General features: G+C 35.3%; 1 protein-coding gene across 3 annotated transcripts in view; it reads left to right on the top strand.

The window, feature by feature from the left end:
• The window catches only part of LRRC7 (leucine rich repeat containing 7), a gene marked incomplete at both ends in the record, with an annotated part of 319842 nt that overhangs the window by 260347 nt on the left and 46005 nt on the right, over positions 1–13490 (top strand). For all 3 annotated transcript variants that reach the window (XM_084242632.1, XM_084242631.1, XM_084242630.1), the window contains one exon: positions 1693–1812. In XM_084242632.1, coding sequence (XP_084098758.1) covers positions 1693–1812 — 120 coding nt within the window. The remainder of the gene's footprint in view (positions 1–1692; positions 1813–13490) is intronic.

Genomic DNA, 13490 nt, shown 5'->3' with positions numbered 1-13490 from the left:
ACCAAGTTGGAAAAAACATAAATGTAAAAAGCCTTCCATGCATAATTTTGCCTTATCTGGTTATTTTTAATAATTTGATTTTTCATATTTTAATACAAGAAAAATTTTGTGTGGGTATATGCAAACATACTAATCTGGAAAGTGTAAAGACTAGAAAATTAATGCTTGAAAATAGACAAACGGGATTGAGTAGCTATCTGGTTGTTTTAAGTAATATGCGCTTTAAACATGTTCTCTACTTGATTGTTCAAATAAACACAAGTAAATTGACTCCTAATTAACCAAGGATCTTCAATTCATTAGTTTTTTTTTTCCTTTTTTCAAACTATCTGAGAGACTCAAGAAAAAAAAAATTTATATGGACAAATACAAGAAGAAAAATTGAGCTATCTCCTTTCTTTTCATTATGTGCATTAGAATTCAGGAAAACTTTATCTAGTGTCATAATAAATCCTATTTTAAAATAGTTCCAAGATCTATTTTTAAAATGTATGTACTCAGAATGCACATAGTGGTCATGCAATTATTTTCTATTTGAAACCTAACTGGGGCCACTCAATATTACCAGTTGACTTGCTATTAAGTGAATGGCCCCCTCCTTCCATCTAGGATTGGAGCTCAATTACTTAGACCATGCTGCACATACACTCTCTAATCAGGCTTAATTTAACAATGGAAATTCTTCAAAATTTGCAGAAAATGACATAGGAAATATGAAGCATAATATCTCACCCATATAGCAATTAACCAAGAAATCAAACCATGACTCTGTAGCTTGTAGGTTAGGGGAGGAGAAAACTTTTGCAAAAAGATACTCTGCTTCTACAGGAAAAATAAACCACTGGTATATTCCTTCACTAGAAGTCATCTTCCTGACTCCGTGTGATGACTTGCTTTTACTCAGGTCCAAATGAAGCCTGCCTAAAATGTTTAATACTAGTAACTAATAAAGATGGGGTGTTATTATTGGTAAAAAAATGAGTAGTAGCTCAGCCAAAAAAAAAATATATATATATATATTTGATTAGTTTTAACTTTTAATAATATAAGTGATCTATATAAATAAACTTGAAATCAAAACCATCATGATTTATTTATACCATGATTATAATAGCACAATATGTTTGATATTGCTTTAATCCTTTCCTTAACGCTATCTAGAGGTAATGTCATAATAACCATAAAACTTACACTATGCTAGTGTTAACTCTATGAATTTGTGCAAGGAATATTCTCCCAGAATCAGTACAGTTTTATAAATTTTGTTTTAGGTTATGGCTTGGAATAATGGATGTTATATACTATGTATTATGTGGTTTCATTCTATACTCCAAATGGTAAGATCATGCTAAAGAAACAAATTAAGCAAATTTTAAATGTTGTGGTTTTTAACAAGTGGTTAATTCTAGTCTGATTATTTGTATTCAGGTATTGTAAATAATCTAAACTTTTCTTTAAAAATGAGTAAATAATACTAAGATGGTTATTTTAATTGAATTACTCACTGATTCAAAAAGATGTCAGTTTCATATCCTTAACAAGTAAATAGTATAAAAATAATACTTCTAGTTCAGGATATATGTTTCTCTGCAATTAAAACTATTTTTACCATAACCATTAGGGACTCTTTTCAGAAAAATATGGTAAATATCTTTTACATCACTAAAGAATGCCATACCATTTTTGCAATAGACCCCGTCCCAGCAAAGCAACATTTTAGACAATGGACAAGAAGATGTATCTCCTAGTGGCCAATGGAATCCTTATCCTCTTGGGAGGCGGGATGTACCTCCGGACACCATTACTAAGAAGGTAACTAATTTCAAATTAATGACACGAATCATGAATCTTTCACATTCATTGTATTATGTTATCCATATCTTGTGTTGTAACATCATTTCCTATTTTGTAATAAATTTAGACTAAATATTATCCAACTATAGGGAGATTAGTTAACTATAAGTACACTGAAAAGAATGATAAATGAACACTGCCAACTATTCAGGGTGGGAAATAAATTTTTCTAACAACATCCTACCACCTCTCTACAGGTAAGATTACCTCTTCCTATTGCCTGTCAACCATCTTTGAAGTATAATTATAGGAAAGTGTGTAATGTGTATTTCTTACTCTCTTGGTTTCAGCAGTGTGGTGTAGCCAATTTGCATAAAATGAAATTTGATCACAAAGATTGAATCACCATTTCTAGAGACTTAGCAACTCATTCATTCATTCATTCAACAGATAATGAGCACCTGTATGTGCCAAGCAGCAATACTATGTAATGATCCTAGATCCTGGGGAACAAAAAAAAATAAGATATTAGTTCTTACCCTGATGACCTGTTAACCTAGTGAGGTAGGCTGAGTGATAATTAGGTCACTATAATACTTCATGGTAAGTCACTATAAAAGGAATAAAGAAAAAATCACCATCGGGGAGATGACTACAACATCTATGAGAGACAAAGGATTAGTATTCCAGAATACATTTTCTTAAACTCCTATAAATCAATAAGAAAAGACATATAACACAATACCAAAAAAAAAAAAAAGGTAAGATACAAGGAAACCAGGATCATAAATAAACATTAAAATGAAAGTGAAATTTTTTTAATCAGTCTGGGAAATGCAGAAATGATGCCATTTCATACCTACTAGACTCACAAAACATCACCCAAAAATGTAAGCTCTTTGCAAGTATGAGAACAATGGAAACTTATTTCCTGTGGAGATGTAAGAACAATCACTTTGATAACAAATTATTTTATGAAACAGAACTCGCATATACCCTACTGTCCAACAAGTCCTCTCCTAAGATATTAGTCTAAAACTCTTGTAGCTTGCCATTCAATGTATTTCTAATGTTTGCAATAGTAAAATCCTGGGAAAACCCAAATATCTTTGACCAGGAAAAATATGTAAATTTCTAATCTTAATACAAAGGAATATTTTTTACTTAACCATAATAACAATAATTTATATAACTTTAAAAACATAATTTTAGGGAAAGAGGTTTCAGAAGATGGCACACATCAAAAATACCATATTTATAAATCTCAAAATATAAGCAAATTTTAAAACTATTGGATAAGCATAAGTACATAACTGAAAAAACTACTTTTATAAAAGAATTATTAACATAAAACTTAGGACTTATGATTGATTCTTTAGAGAAAGGTAGGAAGCTAAGGGTATGATTAGGGAAGAAGCTGGCATTGTTCTTGATACTGTTCTATTTCTTATGCTGAATTGCTTTTCTAAAACTCTACTCCTTAAGTTAATGGTGTTCATTTTATATTTGTGCTTCATAACTCACGTCCATACTACCTAATCAAAGATTTCTTCTGTAACCTGGGTGATGACTTCTTTCCCTTGATGACTACTCAGTGCTTTTTAAAAAATAATACTAAATATCAAATTATTTTGCTCCACATAATTGTTAATACCTTGATTTGCAGGTGTTACATATAATATTAATCTGCCTAGTTGGCAACATCCAGAACTGAAGATAGGTCTAATATACTATAATTAGTGAAAATGGGGTAAGCTGCCTGATCAAAGGAAGGAATCAGATCCATTTACATAGTTCCAAAGGGTTATTGTGATTTTCCCATAGAAAAAGTCTTATTGGTTTATTGTTCTAAATGGAACTAACAGGTATTTACATCATCCGTCCATACATCAATTTTCCATGAAATGTATTTTCAAAGTCCATAATTTATTTAAATATATCACCACCTCAAATAATGATCACTTGCTTCCTTCTTTAACTTGGTTTAGAAACCCCATGCCATCCTGTACTGATTAAGTATTTGTAGGCTAGTTAATCTGAAAATTTCACTAATTTTTACTCTTCTTGTCAAATAAGAAACAATGTAATGTGTCTTTTGAATTTGTCATGTCTTTCATATATGAGCCTATTTGTGTCTTCTTCCTGCTATCAAAGAAGCATTTTCTGATTATCCCATGGTATGGCTCTTTTGCCTAAAATCTGAGATTTTAGAACCTATAAATAGATATATCTACCTATTACCTCAGAGAGAGAAAAATGAAAGTTGTAGATATTTAAATTTGGTTTTTCATTATATATTATTTGAATATGTCAACATAACATTCAGTGAGAATCCACCTAAGGAAATGAAGATGATCGTGGCATGACTAGCATAGGCTGCAGGACCTATTGAAATAGGAGTGATAATTATAGGATTAATTTTGGGGGTTGTATCTTCCACAGTGACTGCTCTTAAAGTCAGTGTTACATTTGCAGTTGTCATGAAGTAAGTAGTCATTAGGCTAGACAGGATGAGAATGGAAAATTAGAAAGTGAGCCTCAAATCGAATGGGGAATCTAAGGAGAATCTTACCCCCTGGTGAATCTTCCCCACTGCCCAAGTTGAATCTATTTTCCCAAATCTTTGCAGAGGATTTTTTAAATCCTACTCCCTGTGCAGAGATACTACTCTGAGCGTTCTCCTGTGATACTTGATGCTAGTGTACTGTTCTTGCTGTGAGACCATTGTAATGCTGCAGAGATTTCATGGGAAATCTGTTTTAGAAACACTTTGACTCTATTGTGGCTATTATAACTCCTATTGAACTGACATTTGTAATACCGTGCCAATGACTAGATGTTTAGTAGGTTCTTAAATAACGTTGTTATCAACATCATTATAAATAACATTGATGAGGGAAATATTATACTTGGCCAAGCCCACTGTCTGTGTCAAGTTTACCTGATCTCCCCAGGTCTGCACTGGTTTTCTTTCCTGGCTCCTTCCATATCTCAAAGATGTGCACATTGGTCATTGCCATTTCTTGACTGTACTGGTCTGAGTGAGTGTTGGTGTGTCAGTGAGCCCTGCAGTGGAAGAGAATCCTGTCCATAGTTGGGTCCTGCCTGTACCCTGAGCTGCTGGGACAGGTTCAAGTCACCAGGGACCTGAACTGCAATAAGTATGTTGGAAAATAAATTAACAATGATTGCTTAATATTGAAAGTGTTTTTGGTCTTCATCTAGAATTTTTGGGGCCAGAAACACAGTAGGAGCTTAACTCTATTTTTATCACTTAGCCTATGGCAAAGTTGGTTTCCAAAGACTTATTCACAAAGTTAAATGAGGATTTATTGTACTGTAAGTACTATGAGAGAACAGAGGTGGGTATCCCAAGTTGTGGATCCAGAGATTTAGCAACATAAGATATTTAGACAAAGAGTTCATTTCTTAAAATAAAATTTGCTCCTTTATCTGTTATCACTGTCTTTGCTCCTGAGTGTGGCTAAGCTACAGAAAAATGTTAAGAGTGCTAAACCCCGACTTTTTATTTTTTTTTAAAGATTTATTCATTTATTTATTATTTATTTTATTTATTTATTTATACAAGCACTGGGTACAGTCAGAAGCGCGGGAGGGTGAGAGAATTCACCAGAGCCAGAGAGGGGAGCAGAGCAGGCAGAAGGACCGAAGTACACTGCTGAGGAAAGCGGGCGGCAGGAGGGGTCTGCGCGCCATGTGGGACCCTCCTCCGGTGGCCGGGGAGCAGCCGGGGATCGAACCGGCACTGCAGACGCAGCGGGCAGCTTCGCAACCCAGCGCTCAACCGCTGGGCCACCAGGGAGGCCCAACCCTGGCTTTTTAAATAGAGTTGTAATAGATGGTAGTTTTTAAATTCTCTCTATATCAGTTTTCAAAATCTCAAATTCTGATATTCAAAGTCTGGCAATTACTGCTAGAATAACAAGTCATAGCTATGTAGTTCCAGCCCGTACTATTTGAGCACTTTAAGAACTGCTATAAGGAACTTTTGCGGTGACTGAAATAACAGTGCTTTCAGGAGTATCTGTATTTTAGAATCTTCACATCACTGCTTTGACTACAACAGCCTATTGCATTTTGCCGCAGTCACCATTTGTAAGAAATACATAAGGCATGTGTTAAATATTACCCTCTGTCAAGCATTGTGCTAAATACTTTAATGTGTTTCTTCATCTAATCCTGACAACAAACAAATGAGATAAACACTATTATTTTTATCCACCTTATGAAAGAAGAGACTTAGTTTAACTTAAAGCTAAAAGTTTCTTAAAGCTTAAAGCTTAAAGTTTCTTAAAGTTTAGGTTGTCAGGATCACACCATTGAGCAAATATTTCAGATTACTCTCCTACATGTAAAGAAAATAGTATAAAGGTCATAGTTAAAATGCATATAAATACAATTTTCATTTTAAAGGCAAGTCAAATTCTCTGATTTGGTAGAAACCTCCATATGAATGACAATGCTGTTTTCCCTAATTCTGAAACAAATATTTCTGAAAGTATCAAGAGTATTAAAGAGTTTGAATATTCCTGAGGAGATTTAAAATAGAAGTTTAATACCTGGAAAGATATATTAAAATGTTGGAGCAGGAAAACATTACAGTAAAATTGCTGAAGTGACATATTAAACCAAATGAAACTTAAAACATTGCCCTTTTGGAAAAGGTAACCAAGAGACTTTAAAATCCTGTCAATACTTAATTGAAAATTCTTAAATACACAAAGACTAGACATGTAAAATCTCATTTAGCACTAATGACTCTTCCCTCCTTATCTCTTAATTCTAAGTGCATAGTGACTTAGCAGTTAGAGTGACGGAGATAGGTATCAAGGATCAATATCAGAATGGACAGTTGATAACAAAAGTGTAAAAATGCAGTTAATTTACTATTGGCACACACACTTGCCCCTTATGCTGATTTCCCCAAAATTTTCTCACATCTTGAATGCCAGCTCAGCCACTAAGGGGCTCAGGATTGCCAGGTATTTGTCATCTCTGAGGCATGCCAAGGAATTCATTAGGAGAAACTAGAAGACCCATTTTTTTTAATATGTGAGAGTTTTGCCCATTTTCATGTTCTTTTTATCCTTTATTTTACAGGCCCCCAAATTGGAATTTTTGCTTTTCCAGATCATATGAATTAAAAATTTAATTAAAAAATTTATTAAGTTTCTTGGAAGGAATTCTTATTTCAGTTTTTGCATTTGTCATGTTTCTTAGTATAATGCATTTTACTGTATCTTTCCATAGATATAATAAAATAAAAGACTTAAAATATCTTGTGCAAATCTTAAGCTGTTACCCATATGACTATGACCTTGTTTCTGAAAACAAGTGAACTAAATTTCTACTGAAATTGATTTTTCACATGACAACAAAGCATCAGTTATTCATTGTAACTTCTCAGAGGGTAAATTTTCAGAAGGTGAAAATTAACTAATGACATTTTTAAATGAGAAATAGATATTTAAAATTAAGACATAAGAAAAATCAAGTTAATCCATACAAATAGTAATTTAAATAAAAGGACTTTATTGTTATGCTATAAATATCTTAAAAATAGTCATTAAATTCTACTCATTGAAAAGTAACTTTTTCCATTAAAAGTATATTGTTGTCCACACTCTATGTATGTGGGACTGGAGTAAAAGTGACCTTAATTCTTGACTTTTGTAATTTAACTGAAACTAGTTGAGTAATAGTGCTGTTGGAATCCCTTAACATCTAAGGGAGGTTAGACTGGGGCACAGTGAACATAGCTCACACAGAAATAGAGGAAAGTTTGGCATAGATAAGAACAAGAAATGAAGACTTAAATCTTGGAAAAAAGGAAGCATGGCATCTCTGGACTGTACCCCAGTTCTTGCATAAATAAATAAATCTTTAAAAAAAAAAAAAAAGCCACAATTAAAAAAAAAAAAAGTAGGCATGGCAGGGAGTAGATCTTGAGGTATAAGAGAGGAGAGCAAGTCAAGAAATGAAAGAGACAGGGCCTCCCTAGTGACACAGGCGGTTGAACACAGCACTGTGAAGCTATTCACAGCCTCTGCAGTGCTGGTTTGATCCCCGCTGGCCATGGAGATACCCACGTGGCATGGCAGATCTCTCCTGTCTCACCCACTGCTCCCCTCAGCTGTGGATTTCAGTCAGTCTGCCTGTTCTGCTCCCCATTCTGTCTCTGGTGAATCCTCTCACCCTCCTGCACATCTGGTCTGTACCCTGGTTCTTGTGTAAATAAATAAATCTTAAAAAAAAAAAAAAGATATGGAAGAGGCAGATATGTAAACCAACTGGGTAAACCTTACATATTAGAGATAAAAGACAGGGAAATAGAAATGCTTATTTCCAACAACATCAAAGTTAAGGATATCTGTTCTGGTTTAAAATAAAATTGAGATAAAAAATAATTCTGAAATTTTAATGATTGTCAATGCTGTAGCTAAACTCCCTTGTATGCAAAAGGAAATATATCAGGTAGAACAGGTTTTGCCAGAAACTATTTTTTTTTCCCTTCCAAAGAAATATGCATCATTAACAGTGAAGAACCAACATCATCATCAGTCCATAAGTAAATGAGAACAGTCTTCTGAAAGGTCCATGCAGGAGGCTGGAATGCAAAAGCCTACCAGGAAGCCCACCTGGGGGCAGGAATGCGGAAACCGGCCTAGAGGATTCAGACAATGAGCCTCCCCCCTCCCTCTACTGGTCTCTTCTCAGACAAAGAACCTCAACCTGCCCCAGAAATCTTTTCAAGCCCTACAAACTTTTTCCCCCCATAGGAGCCGGTTTCCCACCTGACCTCTCCTTGCCCTATAAAGGCCTGCATCCCCCTGACAACGTGCGCGGCTTCACTGACCCCCACCTTGGGTCCGTGAGGTCCGACCCGGGTGCAATAAACTTTCCCTTCCCCTGAGGAAGCTTGGCCTGGCTGTTCTTTACCGCGCCGTACTTTTCATCTTCTTTATCCCTGCAAGATGAATGCCAAATACAATCTTGGCTCCCCCTTTTCTACTTCTCTTTCTTGAGCCTCATTTTTCTCCTCTGGTAGAAGTGATGTAGTTTTTGGAGTTAGTGCGTTTGGAGTGCAGGGTCCTTGGGTCATTCTGGGAAAGGTTTCACCAGAGCTCCTGTTTCAGCAGCACACTGAGTTTCCCAGGCAAGTTTCTCCACGAGACAGAGACATTAGTTATATTTAAAAGAGCAGATTTATTAGAAAAAGGGACAGAAGAGTAAAGGACACTTACATAGACTCAAACAGGCAGAAAGAGCTGCCCCAAAAGGGACAGGTTTGCTCATAGAGAGGCCTACATGGTCACAGGCGGGCAATCTTGAGGAGAGCGGCCTCTGCGGAGGGAGGTCAATGAGGAGAAGTCCCAGCATGGTACATGCCATGGGCAAGCAGGAAGGCTGCTGCCCTGTGGAGGGAGAGAGTTGGCAAAAAGAAACACCTGCATAGTCACAGGTGGGCAGAAGGGCTGCTGCCCCAAGCCAGTGCAAATACTGCCCTGATAAAGTCTTTTTCTCTTTGGGAGGGGCTCCTTTGTGGAGTGGCCTGTTTGTTGCTGATTTTGGATAACAATGAGAATCTGAAAGGGACCAAAGATTCCAGAATGGGCCTTATCTCTATATCTTTACCCTCAGGTCTGTGCTCCAGACACTCCCTATAGCATTCTGATAAGGCAGTGGTGCCTAAGGATCTTGATTTCCATAGCTGGGTTAATGAGTATGTTAATCCCCTCTACCCCACCTCCTTTTGTTAGTCAGGTTTTAGCTTTGTGATGCCTCCTTTTTTTTTTTCCTATTCTTTCCTTCTTCAGAAGTAAATACAAATTTTGAACTGGTCAAAGTAAAATTTTCTTCTGGTAAACTGGGCCAACATTTAAACTCAAAACCATATCTGAATCCTTTATAGAGAGTCATTTTAAACTCCAAACATTTCCCTTAACATTAGGAAAACATCTTTCTAAGTGAATTGGTAGGTCAAGATTCTCCTGGCTTCCTTCATACTTCTCCCATCACCCCTATACATGATGGTGTCACATAGGTCTGTATGTGACATACTGCAGTATGGTAAATACTGCATTAATATCCTGGTAATGGCATATTCTACTAAAACTGCTGTACTTCCAGAACACCCACCAGCCAAATGCATTCATAGCCTATGAACTCTCCTGGTGCCATCATCATTATTATTTTAATTTATTTCTATTTTTTTAAAATATCCTTGCTTATGTTTTCACAATATAGGTTTTCTCCCCTCAGGTATGGTCACCATAGTTTTCCTAACACCAAAGCACCCATAATTTTCCACCAAAGTCCATGGTTCTCTCCTCCACCTCTGATTTCTACTCTCCCCCTCTTCCTGCTGCTCCACTTCTGAATGTTTCAGGTCTGCTCTCAAGGGTCAGCCTTCAGTTTGTCTTTGTCGGATCCTTTGATTTCTGTAGATTCTACATATAAGTAAACCACCCAGTATTTCTCTTTCTCCTTCTGGCTCACTTAGAATAATGCCTTCTAGTTCCCAATGGCATGAGTTTATCTTTTTTTGATGGCTGAGTAGTATTCCATTGTGTATTTATACCACATCTTCTTCATCCACTCATCTCTTCTGGAGCATATAGGTTGTTTCCATATCTGACTATTGTAAATAGTGCTGCTATTAAAAAAAAAAAAAAAGCATTTATACAGGTTTCCTTTTGAATTTGTGCTCAGATGCTTATGTTATTTAGTGACATTAATTAAGACACCCGCTGACTTCTTTTGACTAATAAGTCAATGCTTCTATCTATACTAGACTAGCCTCAGCATGATGTTTATGGCATAAATAATTATTGTGCTGGAACAAGACAAAAATGTACCACTTGAATTTATACAAGTTAAAATATATAAACAATCTAAAGAATAAGAGCTAAGAGCTAAAATATAGTCTTGAGCACTTTAAGTTGCACACCTTTTATATTACCAGGAAGAACTGGTACCCAGATGAATTAAATCTACTCTTTTCAAACATAAATATTGACCGATCCTCATGTTAACTTTTCTAATAAACCAATACAGCCGTATCTTTTGCTATACTAAAGATATAAGAATGAATATATCCAATGAGATTCAATGCCACCCACAATTGCAAATTTTTGATATCAGAGAGAAAAGGTGGAATATATGTAAAGACTTGGTAATTAACAATTAATTACCAAAGCAAGAGTAAATGACCTATAGGAAGTCAAAAATTTTGCGAAAATGGGACTCTTCAGAGATAGTTATATGCCCTCAGTAGTAGTAGCTGAAACAGAAAGAAAGGCTTGAATAAATCAATGAAATAATTTATTTTATTTAATGATACATTTCAAGTATTTATGTTGCTAACCTGAGCGGCTGAGATTTGATATGTTTAATCAGCTGATTTTTTTAAAGATTTATTCATTTATGCATACAAGAACTGGGATACAGGCCAGAGGTGTGGTGAATAAGAGGATTCACCAGAGACAAAGTAGGGGACAGAACAGGCAGATTAGCTGAAATGCACTGTTGAGGGGAGCAGCGGGCAAGTCAGGCGAGGTCTGCTGCACCATGTGGGTATCTCCCCAGCCAGGAATCGAACTTGTGCTGCAGTGGCTGTGGTTAGCTTCATAGGTTGCGACTTAACTCCTTGCGCAACAAGGGAGGCCCCCTAATCAGCTGATTTTATCATTATTTAATACATAGATTTTTTTTAAGTTATAGAAGAATATTTATTAATGTTGGGAAAAGTTATGACACTATATTATTAAGTGACATTCATAGCTTGCAAAATATATAGGGTTTTTCAAACCTTACTCTATTTCTATCATGTAATTAAGTTTGTTCCCAAAAATAATGCAGGCAGGTGGTTATAGAGATATAGATGGAAAATTTCTGTAGCTTAAAGCAAAAGTGACAACCATTTTTTGTTTCACAGCCACTTTTGTATTATATTTTCTTACATAGCACATTAATTATTTAACTTATCCAACACATTCCTTTATCTCCTAAAACTCCAGTACAACAATATAGCTGTCTATGGTAGTGAAGGACATTACTGTCATGAAGATAGGTCTCATCCAGACTCACTAAATTATTTCCTTAATAAAAGTGTAAACCCAAAGAGTGTCAATCAAACGGCTATTATGTCAGAGGTAGGAAAAAAAACTTGCCACAGATAAAAGCAATGAAAAGAGTGGCAGATTCAACCTATTTTTTAATTCTTGACATAGAGGTCCTTAAATGACTATTCTACTTCAGAAAACTGAGATAATACGATGACATTTATACTCTCTTTTTAGAAAAAAATCTAAAAGCAAAATTAATCTAATGCAATGAAAAGGTACATGATTGACTGTATAATTTGTAGACTTAAAAAATATGACAATCATCATCTACATCATTGATGACTATTGCTAAACAGATGTCAAAATAACATTTCATCTCTCCTCACTTGAATTTTATGTCACTTACTCTACCACCCATAGGTTTTTAGAATCTGAAAGGTGAAAGAAATGATTTTCACACTTTCATTGTTTTTGTTAACAATGTCCTTTTTATTTTATCTCAAGACTGTATAAGTCAGCATTATCACAAACAAATTGTTGGTTGAAAAGCATAGCATTAGCTCCAGCTTCATTATTTTGGAAATTATGGATTCTCCATTGTTTTTTCATTTGGGTTAATAATTTCCAATTTTGTAGCTATATTTTGTAAATTGACATTTAATCATAAAAGAAAGTGCTTATAGATTCAATAAGTCAGAAATGACTGCCTGGACACATTAGCCTGCTGTCATCCTACAGCACATGAACTAAAGGAAAAGCCCTCACCTTTTTATCTATCAATCAGTGCTGGAGTGTATCACCAGTATTTAACTCTAAAAAATTTTACATTACCAAGTATTTGAATGCCACCCCCAAATATGGCACTATGCCAACAAAATACAGTGTCATCAAATCCTCAGAGTACAAAAGGGAACATGCCTTCTCTCTTTCAAACATCAAAGCTCTCTTCCATGTATCTGTGCAACTTTGTCCTCTCCTGTCCTAATGCATTAGACTTTTGGTAGCAAAAATGCCCCTGCTGAATTCAATTAAAACAAGAGGAGGAAAAATATAAACTCTGATAGTTTGGTTGTCAAAATTTTAGAACAATGTCTATAATACACACACCACATGCACATACATAGACTGTGCTATGGGATGAACATGCATACCCCTATTATCTTCACAACATCCTTCAGAAACAAGGATCTAGGGTCATGGAATTAAGGAACATGGGGTTAGAGACCAATGTTGTCTGGTTTCACAATCTACTCTAACTATGATGCTATACTACTAATATTTCCTCCCACCAAACCCAACCAAAAACATTCATAAACATTATACATAGACCTGTTGCAATAGTAAATAACCCTCAATGTCAGGAATATATATATATATATATATATATATGTGTGTGTGTGTGTGTGTGTGTGTGTGTGTGTGTGTGTGTGTGTAGTACTCTTTGTCACGAATGGGTGTTTTTTTCTTCTGTTGCACATAGAGAAGAGAGAAAGAAACCTTGGCACCAGTTTTAGAAGAATTTTTTTAAAGAATGTTCAAGTCCTCTGTAAATTGTTCTTTACAAATCAAATAGTTTAGATATGCCAAAAATGCTTATTTTCTAAGGCT

This window comes from Talpa europaea (genome assembly GCF_964194135.1).
Source record: "Talpa europaea genome assembly, chromosome: 9".
Taxonomy (NCBI): domain Eukaryota; kingdom Metazoa; phylum Chordata; class Mammalia; order Eulipotyphla; family Talpidae; genus Talpa; species Talpa europaea.
Note: the sequence above shows the minus strand (reverse complement) of the source record. Positions and strands in the feature narration are given on the sequence as shown.